Source organism: Helianthus annuus, chromosome 15 (genome assembly GCF_002127325.2).
Source record: "Helianthus annuus cultivar XRQ/B chromosome 15, HanXRQr2.0-SUNRISE, whole genome shotgun sequence".
Lineage (NCBI taxonomy): Eukaryota > Viridiplantae > Streptophyta > Magnoliopsida > Asterales > Asteraceae > Helianthus > Helianthus annuus.
In genome coordinates this window covers 126,637,472-126,662,517 of record NC_035447.2, presented here as the reverse complement: position 1 = coordinate 126,662,517, position 25,046 = coordinate 126,637,472, and the positions used below count along the sequence as shown (strand labels likewise).

General features: G+C 34.4%; 3 protein-coding genes across 3 annotated transcripts; 2 read left to right on the top strand and 1 right to left on the bottom strand.

The window, feature by feature from the left end:
- Positions 1-4,224: 4,224 nt before the first annotated feature.
- Positions 4,225-8,841, top strand: LOC110912493 (protein trichome birefringence-like 19). Its single transcript, XM_022157230.2, has 2 exons — positions 4,225-4,953; positions 7,871-8,841. Exons 1-2 carry the CDS (start codon positions 4,453-4,455, stop codon positions 8,672-8,674), a joined length of 1,305 nt encoding a protein of 434 aa, XP_022012922.1. The 5' UTR covers positions 4,225-4,452; the 3' UTR covers positions 8,675-8,841.
- Positions 8,842-11,274: 2,433 nt separating this feature from the next.
- On the bottom strand, positions 11,275-14,104 carry LOC110912492. The gene is made up of 6 exons (XM_022157229.2): positions 13,694-14,104; positions 13,146-13,268; positions 12,814-12,987; positions 12,612-12,693; positions 11,770-11,834; positions 11,275-11,691 (listed from the first exon to the last, which is right to left on the bottom strand). Exons 1-6 carry the CDS (start codon positions 13,982-13,984, stop codon positions 11,398-11,400), a joined length of 1,029 nt encoding a protein of 342 aa, XP_022012921.1. The 5' UTR covers positions 13,985-14,104; the 3' UTR covers positions 11,275-11,397.
- A 568-nt stretch (positions 14,105-14,672) lies between these two features.
- Positions 14,673-18,582, top strand: LOC110912491 (glycerophosphodiester phosphodiesterase GDPD2). Its single transcript, XM_035984449.1, is given in 8 exon segments — positions 14,673-14,729; positions 16,540-16,648; positions 16,651-16,817; positions 16,897-16,992; positions 17,519-17,659; positions 17,761-17,803; positions 17,986-18,071; positions 18,178-18,582. Coding segments are annotated over 8 exon segments (876 nt in total). The 3' UTR covers positions 18,355-18,582.
- Positions 18,583-25,046: the final 6,464 nt, after the last annotated feature.

Genomic DNA, 25,046 nt, shown 5'->3' with positions numbered 1-25,046 from the left:
ATCGACAACATACAATATTTATTCATCAAACTTGGCAAAAATAAGACTAAACCATAACTCATGAACTTGAGAGTTTTGTAAAAATATGTAGTAAACTACCATCATATTTAGTAGGTCTCGTTTTCTTTAAAAACATGATTAGTTTCTTGAAAACTTTATTTTTAAAGAACTTGAAATTTCACAACTTCTTGTCATAATTTACGAAAATACTTTCTTGTTAAATTTCTTGTTACACAAGTGTTTACACACTCGTTTATTTACCAAAAATACTTCTAGTTCATAAAATACCCGGGTTTTAACAAAACTAGTATTTCCGTTTGATTCTTCCGAAAAACCACTTGTAGATCTTTAGATCAACAAGTTTACAACTTCATTTTACAAGAAAAATTATGTTTATTCAAGTTTCAAGTTCATGGTGGATGGTTTCATCATCTATCATATTTCTAACACTAACATCCTACTAGTTCATGCTCTTGAACATGATCTAGTATGTCTAGATGATGATCCATCCTACTTTTAGTAACAATCAACATCAAATAATCACAACTATACAAGATTCACATGATTTACACACATGTCTTCTCTTTATCCACCTTATTCATCTTATGTTCAAGACTTTAATGTAAGTTCTTTAGTGTTTCTAAATTTTTAACCATTAAATCAACTATTAACCACCATAAACAAGATCAAGATGATGATTAGAAACACTTACTACTAGCACAAGGCTAGGGAAGAAACAAGGTGTAAAGGTGGTGGATAAAAGAAATCTAGAGCGGTTCTTGAACTTTCGAGAGCACCGGGCTTGTTTGTAGGACTCCTGGCTTCTATGTATGTATGAGAAATGGTTGAATAAGGTTTGAAAGTGGTGGTGATGTGGTGGAAGGGTGGCGGCCGTGAGGTGGTTATGGAGGAAGAGAGGATGTTGGTGTTTAGTGGGTGTTGAAGTGAGAGATGGGTTAACTCTCATGTATTCTTATAGACCAAGATCAAGTTTTACCCATCATGCAAAGTGTTCTCTAGATAACCAACAAACTCATTTAAATAATCAAAGAAAACAAAAGGGTGTGTCCCACCCTTGTGACCGTCATTTGGGGGGGGGGGTAAGGGTTGGGTGGTGATGATACTTGGTTACTAACTAGTTGGATTGTAAGTATTTAGTTAGTATGTTAAGTGTGTTTATTAATATAAAGGGTGTTAGGGTGTTCGGGGACCCTAACTAGCTCAGAAAGGTAAAAACAATGTCTTTGGCAATATTTTTATGTTCCGGGTAAAGTCCGGTTGTTCGGTTGGATATTGATCCGTTAAAGTGCTAAGTAAAGCTATAAAGTGTCGTTTATATTGTTTTTAGTGATACAATAAATTCCCAACACTTTGGAAAGTGACTAGGACTATTTTACCAAGTTTTTGCACTTTACTAATATTGTTAAATACTGAATTTTTGTATGTAGTGCAGAATTTTGTAATTAAAGTATGTTTTAGGCACTTCCAGTCACTATAACTATCACCTAGTGACACAGTTCTATGATTCTCACCTCCCTACACTCCCTACTAGTGTAGTAATCTATTCCCGGCACATACTGGCCTCAGAAACAATGTCTGTCTAGTGCTGGCAATGTCAGCATGTTTACTGGGTTATCCGCTCACTGTGCTAACTGTGCTTTATGCATCAAGTTTGTCACTATTGTTGGTGTGTAATAAATGGAGTGACAGTATAATATGTGATGCATGAGTATGTATGTATCAGAAAACAGAAAAGCAGTTTAGTCATAATTGTAATCAAGCATAGTAATTAAGCACTAATTAAATATTAATTAATTTGTACGGATACCTGGATTTGTGAGGGTTGTCACACCGCTGGGGTTTGAGGAGAGATTGACACAGGTTGAGTCAGATGTAGCTACTATGCGAGTTGACGTAGTTGCTCTATGGAGGGACATACAGTGGATCACCGAGGAGATTATTGTGATGCATGCCGGTGCGCGCTCCCTCCATGAGCAGGTGCCGCATCACCACTACTACCAGCTTTGCCACTGCCACCGTAGCGGCTTATTGTATTTTCCTTTTTTTTTTGTTGTTTTTGGTTTGAAACATTGTAAATGTCATTGTAAATATTTATCTTATGTTTATCGTTTATCTTTGTTTTGTTTGTTTGATGATTGTTACCATATTTTTTATCTTATGCACATTTTTTTGGTTAATTTATCCTGATTGTTAAACTAAATATGCTATCATAACATAATCAGCAACATATTACAAACTCGTAACATAATCTGACATATCTAAATAATACGGCAAAACTTGTATTCCCATAATAAAGTCGGATATTAATCAATACTTATACGTTTATCACTAATAAACTCATATATCAACAAAAACTCATTATACGGTTTCGGTTTTATAAATTTACCTAAAAAAAGTTTAAATCTACATGAGTCGTATAATGTTATACGGCTCATATACATGTATAAAAACCTCAAAAACTGATAAAAAATACCCAACAAGATATTACACTTTGATCGTATAACATTATAATGGTCTTATATAATTTTATACGGCCCGTATACAACGCGGCAAAAAAATCCATACCTTTATTTCTGTGCAACATTCATGTATACGGGCCATATAACCCCATACGGACTCGTATATACTTCATGGTGTGAAAATAAGATTTAAAGAGTGTGGGATTAGTGAGGGCCAAAATTTATAGTTTAAATTAGTTATTATGTGTCATCTTATTCACACGCTTCTTATCTTATACCCACACCCTTTTTACTGTTTCTCTCTTCATATATATCTATGTATATAGAAAGATAAATATAGAGGAGAGTGATATGTGAATATTAACTATTTATTCAAACTTAACATATTCTTTGAACGAAAGTTAATTTTAGAAGTCAAACATGTTAAAATTTAGAAATTATGTCCCGAAAGTGAAACTATTAAACTTATACATCAAAGATGTGAATAGGGAAAACCAAAAGGACTATTTATAATTACTTCTACAAATATCTACTAATACAAATTAATGAAACGGATTGATGTGACTAATACCCTTTTCTTAAATTGTGTTTTCGTGATAATTTAATTTGTCCTTCAATCATCACTTAGACTAAGTGTAGTGGGGCGTTAGCCAATGGGGTGATGACGCCCTTTTTGCATGTTTTTGGGCGTGAAGGGTGCCAAACACGCCGTCGGAGGGGGTGGGCGGGGAGCTAGTTTGCTAACGCATGCATATAGAGAGGGCGCGATGGGGATGTGGCATGTTGCTCCAACGTGGAAGGCGGCGAGGCAGTGGAGTGTTAATTGAATACACAGTCTTATATTAATATATGCACTAAAAAATATAATCTCAAATGATTAACTTTACTTGTATTATTGAGAGTTAAATTTTGATTACTATTTAAATTAAATTATTGACCAATTATATGATTTTTGGACTTTCTCCACCAATTGTTAAAGTTATCATGTACAACTCTTGTCACGTCGATCTACCTTTTCCATGTTAATTATTTGTACAAACATAACTGTCTACTTTTAATATTTGTGGTCATTTTAGATGTTTTGGTATGTTTCTTATTTATGTTTGTTTTATTGTGTGTCATTTTATGATCATGTTATGTACGTATACCAACAAAACACGAAAGCTACTTTTAGGAATTACTAAAAGGTAACTTTTTGAAGCAATTTATTCACGCAGTTGATACATCGGGAGTCGCGAGGGGTGGTGTTCCCTGTCGGCAAAATGCTCCACCTCAGTCTTCCCGTTCTCTTTCTGAACCCATACCGCACGGTCTAATTATAATTAGTCATCGGTTCAAAATCCTCATTTCACACAAATCACATGGCATGTATAAGAAAATGAGTACGATTTCATAACTAGTGTTGCGTCGAGCTCACATGTAGAAAATGGGTACGATTTCATAACTATTTAAGCATTTAAACGAATGTAATAGACTTAAGTCCATTTTACTAAGATTACATTCAGAAAGTTAGGATGTAAAAAGAAACGTCCATCGCATTATAGCCTAGTGACATCTTGGGGGTGGAATAGGGTTTAGGGACCATGTGCTCCTGTGTTCGATTCCCACAAGGAGGGTTTTTCCCATATTTATTGGGTTTCCTCTTGAATTTAGCTGCTCATTTTTCACAGGGTATCCGAATTCTCAGGAACGACGCTTATTATGTTTCCTAATATGTATCTTATCATCCTTTGCATTAATGGGTAGTTGCAATATTAATGGGTAGTTGCAAAATGTACATGTTTATTGTTAATATAGAAAAGTCATCTCCAAATGTGTGTGATCTAATGATGTGATTATAATAGTTGTTTATGCTCTACAAGTTGTTATAAGTAACATACTTCCAATGAAGTTTTAGAAATATAGCCACCACCTTTGTTTTGAGACTTCTTCTACCCAGTCTCTCTCTCTCTCTCCCTCTATCTCTCTCTTGATGAAGGTGACAAATGGGAAGCAAAACCATCAAGCTACAACCCTTGGAACCACATCCAAAACCCTAATACTTGTGACCCTCCTAACACTCATCACCCTCACAGTTGTACCTCTTTACTACCCTCTCCACAAATACCCATCCACACATCCTTCTACTACTACTACTACTACCTCGCCTGTGTACCACCCTCAAGACGAACTCATCAAAATCAATGACAACCACCATAAATGTGACGTGTTCTCCGGCGAATGGATACGCAACCCTGATGCTCCATATTATACTAACATGACATGTTGGGCCATTCATGAGCACCAAAACTGCCAGAAATATGGACGACCTGATTCGGATTTCATGAAGTGGAGATGGAAACCCGATGGGTGTGATCTACCCATTTTCAACCCGTATCAGTTTTTGGAGATTGTTAGAGATAAATCTTTGGCTTTTGTTGGTGATTCTGTGGGTAGAAATCAAATGCAATCCTTGATGTGCATGCTATCTAGGGTAAGTTCATCAACATCGATCACTCATTTCTTTTAAATTATTTATTTATTTATGGGCGCAGGATAGAAAGGGCGGGGGGGACTTTTCGCTCAGTAGTGTGCGTTATGTAGTTTTTATGTAGAATTTTTTAGGTATATACGTTTTCAACCTCCCGATTTTATAAGTTTTTTTGGGTATATACGAGCTTCGCCACTGATATTTATATATTATCTCCATGTTTTATTCATGATTTTGTAGATTAATTTTAAGTGAACATTAGAGTGTTAATTTAAATAAATTAATAATTTCAAGAATCTTGTAAATAGATTAAATAATTGATCAAGTAGCCATATTTTTATTGAGTTATAATATTCTTGTTATCTCTCTATTTTTATATTAAAACAATAAAATAATGTGAATCGTGAATATGTGTTTTTGTATCTATCTTTTGTAGTGTAACTAATTTACTCGTTCAAACAACCATGAATATTCTCAATACGTACGCAATTTATACATGATATGTTGTGTATTTTAGGAATTTACAAGATGACTAGATACTATAAAACACTAACAACTAATTATTTTTTCATCGGATGGATAAGAAAAGAAAATATTTATTCTCGATGAAAACAATATTGTTTTTTTTTTTTTTTTTTTTTGAAAAGTATACTTCAAACGCCGACCCAAATCGGGCCGACACAAACAATAGCAGAACAAACTACATATTAACAAAAGAGCATCACTCCCCCCAATCTATCCCTTTATGTCTCGATCAATTGTTAAGCTCTCATTTTCTCGGTTTATTTCCATTGGATGGATAAGAAAAAAAAAATATTTATTCTCGATGAATACAATTATTGTTAAGCTCTCATTTTCTTGGTTTATGTATATAATTAAATAGATATAGCGGTTATTAATAGTTTAAATTCATCATTGATTCGATAAATTAAGTTACTGTTAAGCTCTCATTTTCTTGGTGTGTCTGTATGATTAAATGTATGTACGTTTTTAATAGTTTAATTTATTATTGATTGTTATTTCTCGATAAATACAACTATATTGTTAAGCTCTCATTTTCTTGGTGTTAATGTATGATTAAATATATATAGGTTTTTAATAGTTTAGCTTTATTATTGATTGTTATTTTTGTTGTATATATACATTTATTTAATATGATTATAAATTTTATTGATGTGATATAAAGAAAATATATAAAATGACAAATTAAGTATGGACAAAGGAAGAAGTCATTATACATTTCAAGCTTTATAATATAGGAGTTTAGATGTCATCTTATGATCAAATTATGCACATGGTGGGGTCCACTTGCTTACGTGGAATTTATCTTAACAATTGGTCCTCATTTTTTAGATCTTATCATTTGCATTTACCTTAACAATTGGTCCTCATTTTTTTAGATCTTATCATTTGCATTTACGAAGGCTTTTCTTCAAATTTCCATTTATATATTTCACCCAATATTATACGTAAACGACATATTATCTTGGTTTTGATTTTCTAAGATTGGCATCTTGAATAGCCGTCACATACTATTTATGATCTACACTATAAATTGTGCATTCTAGATGTACACATTTTGACATACCCGTCTATATGTCACCGAGGCTACGTGTTATGTGTGCAACGCATCAGATAACACAAACCGTTGTGGTTCCATCTCTATCTCCTAGCAATCAATGTACGGGCCAACAACCTAACTAGATCATAGTTGGACCATGTTCATACCTAAAATTCAAACCTAACATACAATCCATATGCATGTATAAAGCATCTTTAAATACAAAGTTAAATCTAAGGAACTGAATAAATAGATGCATCTATTATTTTAATTGTGATTCATTATAAGGTGATTATATAAACACATATATAATATACTTTTGTAGGCTGAGGTTCGGCTACAAAGTCTAAATTTTCTAAAAAGTGTAAAAAGTTATAAAACACTATAGTTTTAGCCATAAAACACGCCTAAAATCCACAAATAATAGAGTGAAGATTACTAAAACACAATATTCAAACCTTAATAGTCCATAAAAACTTTAAATACACCATTGTATAACTATGACTATAAAACACAACATGCTAATCAACATAAAACACAGTAATGTTTGTCATTCCATAATCAGAGCCTTATAATCCAAAACACAACACAAAACCTACATATATGATGTTTTGGTAATCTTCATTATGTTATTTGTAGGTTTTTGGTGTGTTTTATGGTTGATATTATGATGTTTTATGACTTTTTACACTTTTTAGAAAATTTATACTTTGTAGCCAACTCTTAGCCTACTTTTATTATCTCTATGTTATATCTTGTCAACACTGCACACAAATGCTTATACGGTTTACCAATTTCTACTTAAAATAAATCTAATTATTTGCAAAAAAAAAAAAACCGTCTTTTTTTATTATGGGATCACTTTTATTATCATTCTGTTTTGATAATTATGGAGCTTCTTTAAATTTTATAGCTATAAGAAACAAACTAAATATGTAGAAAAGAAAAAAATATATATTTAATTACTTTTGGCTTTAATTTTATGGCTATAAGAAACAAACTAAATATGTGATTAATTACTTTTGGCTTTAATTTTATGGCTATAAAAACAAACTAAATATGTAGAAAAGAAAAAATATATATTTAATTACTTTATACATCATAAAATATATGAAAATAATATTTTATGTTGAACAATAAATAAATTATATTCTTTGGTTAGGTTGGACCATTGTAGACCCGTGCCAAATATATAAATATACTTGGTCACGATTTTTAGGGAATATAAACTCGCTGGCCACTGACAATTTTTCAAAGTTTAACGTGTAGTGAATTATTTTTTTTTTATCAAATAATAATAAAGAATAATTTATAAGAATAGTTACAATAATAATAATATCAAGATTTTTTTATTTCCAGGTGGAATATCCTATTGATAAATCAGCGACAACTGATGAGCATTTCAAACATTGGTACTATGTCTCTTACAACTTCACTCTAGCCACTTACTGGTCACCATTTCTTGTAAAAGCCGACGAGGCGAGTGCCGATGGCCCCACCCATACGGGCCTTTTCAATCTTTACCTAGACGAGTTTGATGAGAAATGGACAACACAGATAGACGGGTTTAATTATCTGATCATCAATGCAGGCCACTGGTTTTGGCGGCCTGCATTGTACTACGACAATCGTCAGGTGGTTGGTTGTAGATATTGTCAGTTGGACAACATCACCGATTATCCAATGACATTTGGATATAGAAAGGCGATAAGGACAGCGTTTAAGGCAATCAACAGTCGAGAAAACTTCAAGGGTATAACGATTTTACGAACGTTTGCACCAATGCATTTTGAGGGCGGCGAGTGGAATAATGGCGGCGATTGTGTGAGAAAGATGCCATTCAAGAGCAATGAGATCACATTAGAGGGTATTAATCTGGAGTTGTATATGACACAAATTGAAGAGTTTAAAAGGGGTGAAAAGATGGGCAAGCAAAGGGGTTTGAAGTATAGACTTTTGGACACAACACAAGCCATGTTAATGAGGCCTGATGGACACCCAAGTAGATATGGGCATTGGCCCAATGAGAATGTGACTTTGTATAATGATTGTGTTCATTGGTGCTTACCTGGCCCCATTGACACGTGGAGCGATTTCCTGCTTCATACATTGAAGATGGAGGGTTTGAGATCAGCCGAAGAGAGATCACATCCGAGGGGGTGAAGCGAATTGAGCCCGAATGAAGCCCGATATAGGTAGAAAAACTATTGTTGATTGTTTTGGATCTGAAATTTGTATCAATGTTGATTATTCATGAAGTGTATGGCATATATGTATTAGGGTAGAGATCCTGTACAAACAGTGCTAATTATAAGAACCGTAAGAACAGATCTGAACCATTGTTAATTTAAATCAATGGTTAATATTGATTATAAATAAAACTCTTATAATTAAAAATTACTACTAACAAATTAGGGGTAATTTTGTAAAATTGCTAGTCATTTGACCATTTTCTATTAAATACAAATTCCACCAAGGTTTTTTAAACTAAAATAACTTTTATATACTTCATTATTTTTTTTAAAAATATATACCATAAAATCAAGTATTTTTTTATCTTTAATATGAGTACCATATTGCTATACCTTTTTGTATTTATAAAAGTGTTTTTTAAAAAAAGTTAACAAAAGGTGTTTTATATTTGTGCTAATAAGGTGCTGATTATGTGTTAATTACAAAATAATACAAACAAACACCAAAAGTAGATATAATCAGCACATCTGGTGTGCTGATAATGGAGAACGATTGAAGATGTTGTGCTAATGTCGTTTATGTTGATAATGGAGAACGATTCGAGGACGATGTGCTGATAATGAAGAACGATTAATGATGTTGTGCTAATTATATAGTGTTGTGTTGATTATATTTTTTGTAATTATTTTTAATTAGTTATAAATAAATATGGTCAAAAAGTCTAAATTACCCCTAAACTAATTTTTTATTGATGGACACTTGTCAATTATGTATTGGTTCTTATGGTTCTTACAAACTTAAGTGTTTGTATTTGATCCCATTCCATATGTATTATTCATTCTTAAACAAGCCAAATAATTATAAACTGATGCTAAACATGTTAGATAACTTGTCAAGGCATTGGTCAAAAGGCATTCTCACAAATATGGTTGTACTATTCGCTAGTCGGCCGGTGGGGCGGGGACTAGTGATTAATCGGGGATGGATTATTTTTTATTAATTGGTAATTAATCGAGATTAACTGGTGTCTAGTCAGGATTTTTACAACCATCAGACATGCAACAACATGTTGTACTGTGTGCATTGTACAACATATAGTAATATTAGTAATGTACAAATCATCTGCTTATACATGTATGCAAGTATGCAACTACTTGCAATATATAAAAGCTAATATTACAATAACCAACAGAATAATCAGATTACCAGTTACCTTTTTTGTCGGGTAGTTTTCGTCTCTCGTGTCATTTCTCTGATATGCCATATGATTGGCTGCCACTGTATGTACTGAATGAGGTTGGTTGGTGTTAAATGGATCGTGTTTGTGGGTGGCGAGTCGAACCTGAATATGACGACGAACCCAAAAATTGTACCAGACACATGTTAGGTTTGTATCTTTAGCTAAATGTGTTTGCGGGTTCAAACTAAAACTGACCCAAACCCGTTAAAACTAAACTCAAACTAGCGAATTTCATGTTAGGTTCATATCGTGTTAGAAATTCACACTCCTAAGTCCTAAGCTAGAATATGGCTAATCAGATATTTCCCACATTTTGGCAGAATAATCAATCAGCATACCAACCTCATACATAATCGACGGAAATTTATTCATATTAGTGAGTGGTGGTAGTTGCAGACTAGATGAACAGTGTTGAAGAAAGATTCCCCAGAAGATAAATAGGGACCGTAATCATGATTTAAAAAGGCTTTCCGAGGTCCGCCTCGAGGCTTACGCCTCGGCCGAGGCTATGAAAAAACGCCTTAAAGGCTTAGCCTCATAGGGGTCAACTAAACCTAGGGCCTTAGTCATCCGAGGCTTTCCGAGGCGCTGAGGCGGTGCGGCTTAAGCCTCACTAGACCTAGTGAAAATTGAAAAATTTTAAGTTTTCTGGACTTTATTTAAGACCCATTTAGTGTTTATTGAGCTTACTTGGTGGGCCAACCCAATAGTTCACTTAAAAACATCTATTAGGTTAACAAAACCTAATCTAAAAGAAGAAATCGGTTGGGCACGGATAGGATGAACAAGTTTGTATGTTACGTACAATAGGAGATTGAAGCAAAAGTTTATAAAGAAGACGAATCTAAACGATGATGAAGACCCAATAGTTGCCGATGATGTTTTGTTGGATGATGAGTGGATAGCCAACCCGAGTGGGGATGAAGATGGCAATGGTGGAGTTGGCAGGTCAAATGCGGGAGAAGGTGAGAGTTCATCATCTAGGAGGAAAAGGAAAAGTGTTATTAATTTGGCTGATGAAGATGACGATCTAAATACGCCAGATGAAAACTTTGAGGATGATGATGCGGAGGAAAACGAGTTCTATGATATTTTCTAATTAATACAATTATTTTCAATATAAATTTGGATGAAGATGAAGACTTAACATTTAACCTAAATACTTTAAATGACCATCAAAGCAAAATAAAAAGTTTCAGAAGAATGGAAGTATCTACCACTGTGTGGATCATTGAACTTTCAAGCAAAAATGTATCTACCATTGTGTGAACTATATGATATGACCTAACCGGTACAAAAACATTATTTGTGAAGCAAAAAACAGTAAAGATTAAAGGTTGTAAAGAAACTAAGAACGTGTTCATTGGGAATAGCACTGTAGAAGAAAGAGTTCAAAGTAAAAGATGTAAAATATATTAACATAATAACTGTTTAAATGCACATGTGGGGAACTTCATAACGATATCTTGATAAATACCAAAATATGCAGAACGAGAATGTAGAGCACAAAGGCCGACCTGAACAGCATTTGCCTCTGCACGGCCTCTATAGGCCTACTTGTAGGCTTGTAACGAGGATCAACAATGTAATCAGATGAATGATGTCCATGATCAGAGTTACTTCTCCCAAACCTATTTCTGGCAGCATTGGCCTCTGCGGTGCTCGTTTCAACCTTCCAAATTCCATTTAGTCTATCTAGTTCCATTTCTTTTATATGGATTTCACTCACCAAACCTTCTGCTTGAGCCTAATATTACCCAAAAAACATATAAATAAAACTTCATCGTAACTTTAAAACAAAATAAAGACTTTATAAAACAGGCACCTGCTTTGCAGCTAATTGTTCCATTAGGCTGTGTAGCTGCTTGTCCAACATCTTCTCTCTCTGAGCTGCAAGTAGTTATAAAGCATATATACATGTAAATCGCCATGCCTCAATTCTTTAAAAAAAAAAAAAAACAGAAGTTTATAAATATGATGTATACTACTTTCATAGTTCAAAATTTCAAACACAAATTAGAAATGTTCCTTTTATTTTCAAGTCAAAACATTGCATATCTTTTTGGCATAATTTCATATACTTACCCAACAGAAAAGCATAATATCAGTTATCAAATATAACCATATCTAAAGATATGACATTTATACCTTCCCATAAAACATGCATTAGGATACGAGAGTTTGGAGCATACAGAGAAAGCTAATGGTATAATGGTCGTATTATAATTGTATTTAATGAAAAAAATGCAAGTATGAAACTTGTAAGCTAAATGGGTCAAGTTGATATTATGAAGTGTCCACGTGTGTATACGAAATTCAAGCTGATATGGACCCCTCTTTAGAAAAGTTGTTTAGAATACACATTATGTAGACTGTTGAACTTGAACATCTAAAACAGAACATAATTCTTTTTAGTTTCTCAAACGTCATATTTGGGAAACTAATGGTTAGGTACCAAAATACCAAATCATCTGAAAATTCCAGACTATCATTTAAGCTCTATCTAAGTCAATCTTTATCTAATAGGAATCTTGACTGCAATAGATTGTTCCGCAGCCTTGACCTATAGGGAACTTTACAAACTATTGTCCTATAGTCAATGTTGCACTTATCGTTTCTAATGTATTTGTGGAACACAAAGTAATGTGTACAAAATATGCAAGGTACCTGGAGAAGGCTGCTTTAGTGACTCTTCTTGAACCTTAGACCATTGTCTCTCTAAATTTTGAACAATCTCTTCCAAAGAAGCCTACAAGATACAAAAAGTGTACAGTAGTGTCATGAAATCAAGAATGAAGTAAGACAAGATTACAAGAAATAGAATGCCATCGAAATAAGAGATACAAAAATTGAAAAGGTTATAACAAACCAGTTCCTTTTTCTTGTTCTCTAAACTCTCCTGCAAGGAAGAAATTTGCGCTGGGGTATGCGCTTCAGCTTCGGCTGTCGATTTAACTGAAAAACCAGCTGAATCTCCCAACTCATCGTCATTTGGTGCAGACTGTTCAATTTGCAGCTCGGTTGTTTGAGTTGCATCCAGTTCCTGCAAGGAAATTTTGATAATTCAAATATGAACAATTTCAACCATTTAATAAGAAAGACCTCAGACATCTGCCAGATGACAATTTTCAAACAATTTAAAGACATTAAAATTGAAAAAAGAAAATTAAAAAAAAAAAAGAATCAAGCTCTTAGAGTTACCTCTAGCTTAGCACGAAGTTGTTCTGCTTCTTGTAGCTTCTCTTGTATCTTACCCTCGCAATCTGATATGGCCTTTTCAAATGCGGCGTTTTCTTCAAGCAATGTAACTTCTCTCAGTTGTGCCTGACATTACATGTCATGCCCAAAGGTCACACGTAAGATCGAAACTTGTCTAACACATCTAGTTCATTCACAGATCCATATCATGCCCTTTCTATCTATCATAATAAAACAGAATTACATTTCAAAATTCTGAATCTGCTACTAGCATGTTTAATTGAATTTAAGCAGGCTTTAAACCAGTAATTCCAAAATCACTGATCTTTCTGGAAGTAAAATTGTAGAACAGAGAGCATTCATGATATGTCCATTCTATCCTATCATAATAAAACCCTAAATCTACTACTAACATGTTTAGCTAAATCTGAAACTAATAAACTAACCGTACTCCAGTGCTACTACAGATCTACTTACAAATCAAACTAAATTCACTCTAATTACACAAATTCTCAATTGCACCATCATATTCAACAGATTTACTAAAATACCTGTTCTTTAGTAGAAGAGTGAGCATTCAATTGAAGAGCTAGGGCAGCGTTGGAGGCGAGTGAGTGCGCGTGGAGGTCCGGGAGGCGTTGCGAGATATCCGGCGGAGGTATACGCTGCCGGAGGTCTTGTACGGAGCGGCTCAACGCCGCTGCTTTGATGTTTAAGTCTCGAACGTACTTTTCCTGTTCAGGACTGAATATTAAGGGGATGGAATCGGACTCGTCTTCCTCGCTGGTGGCGCCACCGCCGGATCTGACTACGTCCGCCGCCCATGCTAGTAGCCCTGCCATATCTGGTGGAGTGGATCTGGTTCACCGGTCAGTTTTATTTTTCGCTCGTTGGCCGGTGAAGGTGAACGAACGAACGGGGGTGGAGTCGATATTCGGATTGCGGTTTATGACCTGGTTGACGGGTCGGGTTTTGTTGGGTTGATAAAGATGTTTTGTATACAAAACCTGATTTTTTTTAGCACTCGGGTACGGGTACGACTGAGTTTTGAATTTTTGGTATTGCCAATAGTGAGTCGGGTTTAGGTCCAGTTATTGGTCAAGAAATCCATATCATGTGTACCCAGTATTATGTATGGTTCAAGTTTCCTATACCCGGGTATTAAAATATCATATTTTTTTATTCGGGTATGTTCGAGTATGAAAAAAAACCCGGCCGGGTTTTTAAAAAAAACCTGGATGTATATAAACATGAACTTTGTTGTTTTTTTTTTGTTTCCAACTTCGTATTTTGGTTTATAAACATGAACTTTAATGATATAGAACTTTAATGATAAATAGGGATGGTAATGGGTCGTTTTCGGGTCGGGTATTGGTAATATCATACCCATGTCCGGTTATAAAATCTTGTCTCATACCCAGCCAGTACCTGTCGGGTATTTGTCAGGTAATTACCCGTCGGGCATCGGGTGTACCCGCGGGTATTGGGTATACCCATTAGTTTGTTAAAAGATATACATTAGGATTAGGGATGGCAAAAAAGCCCAAGTCCAACGGGTATACTCGAAACCCGAAATATACGGGCCGGGTATACCCGAAACCCGATGGGTATGGGCCGGGTATGGGCTTAAAAATGGAAAAAAATCGGGTACGGATACGGGTATGGGATTTAGTGATACCCGCCCGATACCCGGCCCATTTACCTGAATAATACCCGAAATAAATATATTATAAATTTCCATACATATAACTATATTAGTATCCAGAAAATTATATTTTTTCTTTTCATCTTACCCTATTCTACTCATAAAGCAAGAACACAAAAAGTCAAGTAGCAACAACACCATTATCATATCGAGATCTTGTTCTTGTAGTGAAGGTAATTTTTTTCATATCTATCAAGTGCTCAATCAAATGCTAAATAAATAAACTGACTTTATGTGTTGTATATGTTTTGAGTTATTGTTTTCAAGTGTTGGAATTGAAGATGATAAACATGTCTTTTATTGATCCTTGTAATGCTACACAAAGTATGTGAGAATAGAGAACAGATACGCCCGGTGGAATAAGTCCATATGTATTTGGCAACTGATTAGTGACCAAATAACTTATTTTTGAGCATGTATATTTGAAATGGAAGTATTTAATCGTTTTGATTTAGTTTGGTATATGTGGTATGAATATGATATGGAAGTATTTAATCATATTTTCATTTCTTATAGTTATTAAAATTGTAAACTATATAAAAATCAAAGTAAAAAATTGCACATTTGTCCCAACGGGTATTTTTAAGAAATTAACGGGTATACCCGATACCCGCGGGTATGCCTGATACCCGACGGGTAATTACCCGACAAATACCCGACGGGTAACGGGCCGGGCATGGGACAAAAAATTACAACCGGGTACGGGCCTGGGATTACCAATACCCGGCCCAAAACCGGCACATTGCCATTCCTAATTAGGATTTCTAAATACATTTTTTACTATTATAATTATTATATAATTATATATCTATAACTATATATCTATATAATACATCTCCATAGGACTAAGATGTAATTTTAACCCCTAATTTTAAGACGTCATATGAAACGTCAGTGCATTTTTCGTGAGTTTCATCACAAGCTTCCAAATATGCCCCCTTCACCTAGGTTTCAATAATTTTTTACATTTCTTCCAAATATAACCCCCAAATCCATTACTTCTTTGCCCTCGGGAAACTTAGACGTCCCTCACAATCAATCGGAAGAGTGAATGTCAAGCACACAAAGCGTCCAATTACATTCAATCACGACTGAAGAGCCTGCATAACCCCCCATTAAATCGTCCTCTCAAATCCCCCTTGCAGGTCCAGGTTTCCGCGGCAGTGACTCCGCGGCAGTGGATTCGGATGATGAAGATAGTTTGCACCAGAAGTTGATTCACACTGGACTGAAGATTGATTCGTTCGGAGTGGTATGACTTTTCATTCTTTTGTCAAAATTGTACATTGTAAGGTATGACTTTTAGGGTTCCGGATGCAACTTTGGAAGATCTTCAGAAGCCTGGTTAGATGATGAACGTCAGTATGTATGAAGATGCTTATCATGTTTTAACTTGCTAGACTTGTATGTGCATTACTTGACAATATTTGCTTTCTCGGAATGTTTATTGGCCTGTAGAAACTGCTTGTTCAGAATATATATGTACTCTTCGATCGTTCTCTCTTATTATTGTCTATGGTTATTAAACTTATATATGAAATTCAAAGAATGAAATGAATGTGTTAGTTTTTTAATCTTTTTTAATAAGTTTCTTGAAATCTCCTAATTATTTAAATTTGTTATTTTAATGAGATGCCCCATTATCTGCACTTAATTAAGTAGAAATTAATGTTGTGTAATTGGGTATTTCAGGGCAATGTAGTTGAAAAACGGGTCACCGATCTGACATTAGATGAGTTCTTCAGTTATGGTCCTCAGAAAGCAACAGATGAGGTAGGCAAGTCTTTGCTAAGGAAATCAAACGAAAGATTGTGCGTTAGGAAGTTGAGATCGACGATCATTCTTGCACTTTAGCAGAAGCTTTTCAAAAAGTGAACCCTTGTTTGGGATTCAACATTGAGTTGAAGTTTGATGATTATGTTGTTTATGAACAAGAGTATCTCATTCATGTTCTTCAAGTAATGTTGAAGGTACATAAATTAGAGCAGCGATTTTTCGTGCTAATTGTTACCATTTTGTGTTGATTAATTTTTGTAATGTTTGCTTTAGGTGGTGTATGAAAATGCCCAAGAAAGATCTGTACTTTTCTCTAGCTTCCAGCTTAATGTAGTCTTGATGATGAAGAAACTTCAGCATCAGTACTCGGTTACTATTTGACGATTTTCTGTTTTATTAGTGGTATCAATGATCTGGTCGAATCGAGTCGGTTGGTCAGAACCCTGATGACATAGAATGGAAGCACAAAAGACATGTTCTCAAAGAAAATGATATATTACAATAATTAAGACATTACATGAGGGTCCCTTTTATAAGGGATTCTAAATTTGTCAGCCAAGATTACAACTACTTTAGTGGTCCGTCAGTGATTTAAATTTGCTGTTAAAAAATAAACTGTAATTACAATTGAAACATATATAAACACGTAAATTAGGACAATTTGTGATTTACGAGTTTTACACTAAAAAAGATAAGATCTAGAAATCACTAAAATAGGGGTAAGTTTTTACTTGACGAAATCAATACCTTAATTGTTGAAATTTGGGTCCGACAATTGGGTTTGTTACATGATCAGGCTTGTTGAGACCTTTACATCTATTGCTTATGGGACCGTAACTCCACTTGTACCACGTATCAAATTCATAAACAATTCTAACTAAAACCGAATGGACAGGTGTACTTCTTGACAAACGGAGGAAACGAGACATATGACGATGTTCGAATGAATTCGTTAGAAGAAGCAAAGAATCTGGCCATATCGGGCGGATTAGACGGCGTTGTTTCAGAAGTAAAGGGTATATTTAGAAACTCAGTAGTAAGAGAAATTAAAGAATCAAATCTATCCCTCCTAACTTATGGAAAACTAAAGTGACTTTTCTTTCCGTCTTTTATCCATGTCGATTTCGCCATTTTCAGGATACGATACGATTTCGCCGACTGCTTATCTCCTTCAGAAGTGGTATGTGTAATATTTGATTGTTTTAAATACCTATACGACTATGCCTTAAAACAATCTTTGCGCATTACACGGATCATGGAGGCCCTGGAATTCTTGGTATTTGGTTACCTCATGTATCTTTTGTTGTTAAACATCGAAATAATAACTGTTTCTAACATAACTATATAAATTATATTGTTAAGGGATGCCAAACATGGCATACATTTACGCTAATGATTTCATCGACGTTTTGAAAACAAAGCATGCAATGGATACATATAGTCAGATGGTAAGTTACTTTCTTGTATTAATTTATAAGTGATTATTGATCATGGTTGTTAGAGATATTTTGTTGGTAATACTCACTTTTTTAAAGGTGAAATCTCAAATTGTAGGTTATATATGTAGAAGCATGTGAAAGTGGAAGCATTTTCGAAAGTCTTATATCCGAAGACCTAAAAATATATGTCACAACTGCATCGAATGCAACCGAAAATAGTTGGGGCACTTATTGTCCCGGTATAACCCCTCCCCCACCTAAAGAGTATAAGACTTGCTTAGATGTGGAGTAAGATTCGGGTATTCATGACGCTTTCCTGATATAAACTTGCACAAAATGTTTGCAGGTGACTGTTAACATAAACCGTCCCTCACCCTAACGACTGTTATTTTTTTGTTATCGTTTAAAACCGTCCCTCACCCTAACAACTGTTATTTTTTCGTTAGGTTTGATATTCTTAAATACAGGGTTGTTCATTACATATCAATATAGGATTAATTCTACATGTGAATTATTTCTATCCAACTTTTTATTTATGGTTTGTTAAAAATCATAATTAGTATTTATAGAATGAGTAAATATTTTTAGCAGTTTTTTACGTGAGAGTTTTTCGATGAACATCAATTCAATTTGTTACGGTATTGGTATGATACTGACACTATAATTAGTATTTATCGAATGAGTAAATATTTAAAAACTATAAGTTACAAAATATAAAATTGGAAAGCCTCTTGTTAATATATGTATATATATATATATATGTGTGTGTATATTTTAATTATAGTAGCTTAATGAAACTGGTCTATAGCGTTTGGTTCGCACTTAGACGCTCCGCCGCAACGCGCGATGGGGGAATCCTAGTTTTATTTAAACAACAACTATTTAAAATTAAAAATGTACATTACATACATATAAGTTTCATCATAAATTAATAATAACTTTATAATACTTATACACTTACACGTATATACTTCACAACATACAAAAAACAAATACTAATATCAAATGCATATACTAAAAGAAAATTTATTTTTTCATGATGTTATGAACATACTAAAATGAATCACCAATAGAAAAGTGCAGGGGCGGAGCTACCTTATGCCGGGGGGCAACGCCCGCTACGGTTTGGCGTGGAAAAAATTGGAAAAATTAGTGTAAATTTTGGAAAAATTTGAGGTTTTTTCGATTTCGTTACGGCTTATTTATAAAACGTTACGGCTTGGCGGATTTTCTAGATCCGCCACTGGAAAAGTGTTAGTGGAAAATAAAAATATAAATTAAAAAAAATCAGGTATATAGTTTGGGTAAATGGATATGTGGTTTCGGGTAATCGGGGCGGGTATCACCTAATCCCATACTCGACCCACACCTGCGAAAATTTTTAAAACTAATCCCATACCAGGCCCAATACCCATATGGTATCAGGTATACCCGTCCTATTTGTGTCGGGTTTCGGGTATACCCGTTGGCCTCGGGTATTTTTGTCATTCCTGATGATATAGAATTTTAATTTAAGGGTAAATTACACTTTTCATCATTTATATTTGTATTGGCTTGCAGCGGATGCCCTTTAACTTCAATAATTACAGTCACAATCATTTCTTTGTTAAAAACCGTTACAGGCTAGGTCCTTAATCACTAACCAGGTTAAAATTTCCAGTTAAGTCTATTCATATAAGGGCATTTTAGTCTTTCTATCAATTTTATAAAAAAAATTATAAAACAAAAACAAAATTAAAAACTTATAAAATATATATAATAATCTTAAATCTAATATGTCTCTCTCTCTCTCTCTAAAAACTCAGTTCATCTCTCTTTTTACAATTTGGTGTCATCGCTTCCTTTACACCACCACCCACCACCCCTAACCACCACCGCCGCTTATCACTCCACCTTTCCCCGCAACACAAAAAGATTGGCACGCCCCGATATTTCCACGTAATACCGGTGGGCCCTGTGGGGAGTATCGTGACGTAGTTGATATCATCATAGACAATTTATCACAGTTTAATACACAACGGAAGTCGAAAGATAAAAAAACATTACAAACCGAATGAAAGTAATATCAATTATTACAAAAACGGTTGTAAAGGATCCACAGGCGGATCAAAGATATAAAGGATCATTCTTCAACAGATTATAACATCTAAGCTTGCAAGACTCTTTATTGATGCTAGGAGTAGCCAGCCTATTCCGTCTAGTACCTGCACTTAGCCTTTTTGGAAAATACGTCAGTTTACACTGGTAAATACAATTAATCGACTCATTTTGAAAATGTTTAAGAAAATTTGTTTGAATGCACAAGGCACAAAATATCTTTTATAACTTGGGATAATTATTTAAATATAAACTTGTAAAAGAATTATATGTTCGTTATGCGTTCAGTAGCCCGGGCTGAATACCGGGTTAAAGATTAATAGACACACCACATAACATATCCCGCGGCGAGTTATTCTCGAACAGGCGGTTATATTATTTTTACATACGCACCGGCAGGTGTATGCCTACACCCCGTGCTTAACTCGTGGCCATTTCAATGAATGAGCCGAAGATATCCAGGACATGGTCATTAACCCCCCAAAGGCTTAAAACAAACAAAACAGATTAAACAGGTCATCTCAATAAATTAACCTTCATATGATTAAAAATTCAATTCCCGAGCAAGCGGTATTTTATATACCGTACCCCAAGCCCGTATAAGGGAAAATAAGTTAAAAGTATTTACCTGAGAAAGTTATTCAATTTATCCCAGTCGTATACAACTGGCAAATGCAGATATCTTTTACTGGGCTCCTAAATCTGGAACGAAGGTTTTAATAACCTATTAGATTCCTAACGGGTCTTAATTAAGCCTAAGCTTAGACCGGTTAGTTTTAAAGGAAGATATACGGTTCAAAACGTAGGATTAAGTGAAGACCGGATTAGAATGTGGTTTAGACTCGACAAGTTTAAAGACTTGTATAATATGGGTAAACTAAACACATTCTGGATTTTGAGATAAAAATGATAAGGTTTGACCCGTTTCGGTCAATTTATGCAAACTAGTTACATAAACCGTACCGAACGTGAAAATACATAACGGGTAACCATAAGAGTCATATACAGGTTTCCTAAGTTAATATACCTTAAATATGTTGTGATATCAGTAAGATACCTTCCATTATGCCCAAAACGAATCTAAACTAAAATTAAGCCCCGTAGGGGTATTTTGGTCATTTTAAAGGTTATAAAAGAGATTAAATATTAATCTGAGGTTCAGGTCTAATATGATCAGTAAAAATACTTAATTTAATAAGTTATATGTAGGACCGGTTTTGACTCCGAAACGATTGCGAAACGAATGTATGACGTGCGGAAACCGTACACGAACGTGACCTAACACACACAATGTAAAATAAACGTGATTCTATTAGAAATCTAACAAAAACAAGCACCTTGAATCACTTTCTCTCTCTAGAATCTCTCTTTATAATCTCTCTCTAGATCTAGAGCTCTCCAAAACACAAATGAGCATAAAGTCACTAAACTATGACATAACATCCTATTTATAGGCCAAGGCTTTAATGAAACTTTTCATTAATTACAAGATTGCCACCTTGCCTTTTGACTAGATATAACACTATAAAGACTCGTTTTCTTCTGTTTCTCGCTACGGCTCGGATTGACGAAGGTGATAGATATAAGTGGACTAACAGACTCCCCCTTGGATATTACCGCAGTCAATCTCGTAGCGTCTTGTCTTTCTCTCTCTCTTTAAGTCTTCTTGAAGCTTTAACACGTTTTCATCAACGTAGACTCTCTCTTGCCTGAACAAAATCCCCGTGGATCTGTCTTCAGCTTCAGCTCCCCCTTTCTGTATACTCTTTTCTTCATCAGGCTCCCCCTTTCGTCAAGCTTCCGTGCTTTTGGGATCGACACCTTGCTTTTCGTATACAAGCTCTTCTAGGATAGTTACATGGCTCCTTGAATCCACGCTTCCTTTTGCATTGAGCTCGTCTTCAGACTCCCCCTTAGACTCGGCTTTCGGGATCGTAATCTGGTACAACATCTGCAAATCTCAAACGTTTATAAGTATAAACATTTTGATCATTCAATTATCCAGGAATTGTGACCTGGCTTTTTTAAACTTTCTAAATCAAAATTCTGGCTTTAAGATATAATAATATGAATGTGTCCAGAAATACTTGATTCACTCCCCCTATCAACAATCTTTATAGATTTAGCAGTTTTTAAGAATCCAACATCAAAAACAGGCTCTTTTACAGATTTTAACAATCTATGAATCTAAATCCCTCACAGTTAATCATCCAAGTCCAATTTAATGACCTTGGAGATATCACAAACTATTTTTGATTTTTGATTTTAAATTCAAGTTTCAAATTAATGAACTTGTTTTATTTTCAGAAACATGATCAGCATACTTAGATTTTTAAACTCAGCACTCAGACATCGGTTGTCGAAACTAAAGTGAAATCAAAATCATTTTGGATTTTCTGAAATATAAAGCAGTAAAGAAATATTTACAAACATATTTACAGACAATATTTTTGTTTGAGTTCGTGTCAGATGATCATATCAGTTTTTGACAAATCACTAGTACCGTTAAGCTTTAAACACTTTCAGTTCTAAATGATTCACTTAGATTGTCAGTATACTAATCCACTTAACTTTTCACACAAAGTTCAACTGTTTCGAGATACGGATTTAGTGTATTAAGGACTTAAACTTATTCGCATGTCCCACCTCAGAATATACTCCCGTATCCAGACTTCTATATTCAGTCTTACAGGTGAATGTACACTAATGATATCTGTAAACGGGTAATGCGAAACCGTGAGAGCTCAGGTCAGAACTTCTGTTCAGCAGAGAGATGATGGCTCGACTTTAGGTGTGTCCCGTTTGGGGATCTTTTCTTCAACAACACATGATTAGCATTTTTCAATGTTTCATCATTTTTTATGCTGAGGGTGGGCTTTATGATTAAAGCAATGCAAAGTATTATACGAGGACTAGGCTATTGCTCCCGCAAAATCAGAAGTCCAGGTATAATACCCCAGATATCACCACACACAAAGACCTAGTATGTCAGAAATAGAAAGCCCTTCAAACAAGATTTCAGAGGTTACCTATATATCCGAGAGATGTTCCCCACGAGATAAGTAAGTATTGATATTTAGATTTATATCTCGAAAACAATCTACTAAACGTGTAAAAATCTACTGGCACATCATCAGTGAGACCGTTTATCACATTAAAACATTCCATTTCTTTAGCGTACTGTGATTGTCTACTGATGTACTATCATTTCCTCTTTTTACACAAAAAAACTCATTTTTGAATTTTATCATGTTTTTGGCTTTTTCAAATTTTTTAATGTTTTTAGATTTTCTGACAACTCTTACTCCCCCTAAAATGCAAAACCATTTAAAGAAAATTTGATAACCTATGTAGATAGCTTTGTCTCGCCATCCATTTTCTGCTTAATGTGTACCGAATTGCATGAAAAGCAGTAAATACCCCCATGATTTACAACACATTGATCTTTTACAGTTTGAAAACCGTTTTTCAATCTTGTGAAATTAATCATGTTTGTTCCGCCGTGAGGGTTTCGGCATATTCAAGTAACATATTTTTGAAAATTTTGGATTTTTTGACAAAATTTAAAAACAAACATATTTTTGATTTTTTTTTTAAATTTTTTGACAAAATAAAAACATATTTTTGGTCTTTAAATTTTTCAATTTTTAGGTTTTAAAATATTGTTTATTTATGTACAGAAAACAAACAAACTCCCTGTTTAACCATCGCAGGGATCAGCAGCCTCCTCTTCTTGTGCCAGGCTGCTCCAACACTTCTCTTCTTGACATTCAAATTTCTTCGTTGAACAATTTAGCCCAGGTCTGTTTGACCTTAGGCATTTCAACACAATATGCATCATTTAACTTTGGAAAATCGTTGTCATTCTGAACAAAGACTTTTTCAATTTTCACTTCAACTTTTTCATCATTTAACGAAGTCATTTGTTTCTTAACACTCCATGTTTGACCTTTAGGAGTACCTCGTTTGTAAAAATGTGACTCTTTTTGCATATTTTGACTTTGAACAACATTTAATTTCCAAAACTGTTGGGGTTTTGTCATATCAACTGATGTTTTCCAACTTTGTGTTGTTCTCAATCTGGGTGTGTGAGAATTCCAGGTCTGTTTAGAATCGAACCTTTTCGGGTTTGATTTCCAAGTTTGATTTGAAGCAAACTTGTTTGTATTGTACCTCCAAGTTTGTTTCGAATCAAATCTGGTTGACCTTTGTTTCACATTCTCAGATTTCTGTTTTTGAACATCATCAGACTTCTTTATTGTTTCAACATCAACAGGTTTCAGGTTTGGACACTTGCGTGCAAGATGTCCAATTTGATCACATTTGAAACATGTTCTCTTGGACACATCTTTGACCTGTGGTTGTTGTTTTTTCTTTTGAGCATAAAACGCTTCATTAGACTGACGCCTAAATTGGAGTTCTTTCTCTTCTTCTGAACTTGTTCCATGAACAAAATTCATCTTTGCCTGATAATTTGGCGTTTCATTTCTTTTCCAACTTTGTTTCTTCTTATAACCCAACCCAGCCTTCATGTTTTTCTTTTTGAAACCATGTTTACTATAAGAAGTTTTATGACCTTTTCCAGCAAATTTTGAAATCTCAGACTTTTCAATCTCAACCATCTTGAAAAGTTTGTCAATCTTTTCTGAAATCACATTCTAAATCGGGAACACAATATCTAAGAATAATTTGTCTGGTCCAATCATGGTATAAACCAATCCTTTTGAATCATCATTCAAATTTTTCTCAGATTTTGAGTTTTTCATATATTCTTCATGAAAACTACCTTCATTTCCATCCTGTGATTCAGATTTACCTTTTTCAAACGACTCTTCTTTCAATACACTTTCAACGACCTTACCTACCACCTCTGAATCACTAGAATCA

What these genes read in the sequence shown, in the direction of transcription:
- LOC110912493 (XM_022157230.2), top strand. Translation starts at nt 4,453, where the DNA reads ATGAAGGTGACAAATGGGAAGCAAAACCATCAAGCTACAACCCTTGGA. An exon ending in TGATGTGCATGCTATCTAGG is followed by an intron (nt 4,954 to 7,870) that starts GTAAGTTCATCA and finishes TTTTATTTCCAG; the next exon opens with GTGGAATATCCTATTGATAA.
- LOC110912492 (XM_022157229.2), bottom strand. Translation starts at nt 13,984, where the DNA reads ATGGCAGGGCTACTAGCATGGGCGGCGGACGTAGTCAGATCCGGCGGT. An exon ending in ACTCTTCTACTAAAGAACAG is followed by an intron (nt 13,269 to 13,693) that starts GTATTTTAGTAA and finishes ATGTAATGTCAG; the next exon opens with GCACAACTGAGAGAAGTTAC. An exon ending in ACTAAAGCAGCCTTCTCCAG is followed by an intron (nt 11,835 to 12,611) that starts GTACCTTGCATA and finishes AACTACTTGCAG; the next exon opens with CTCAGAGAGAGAAGATGTTG.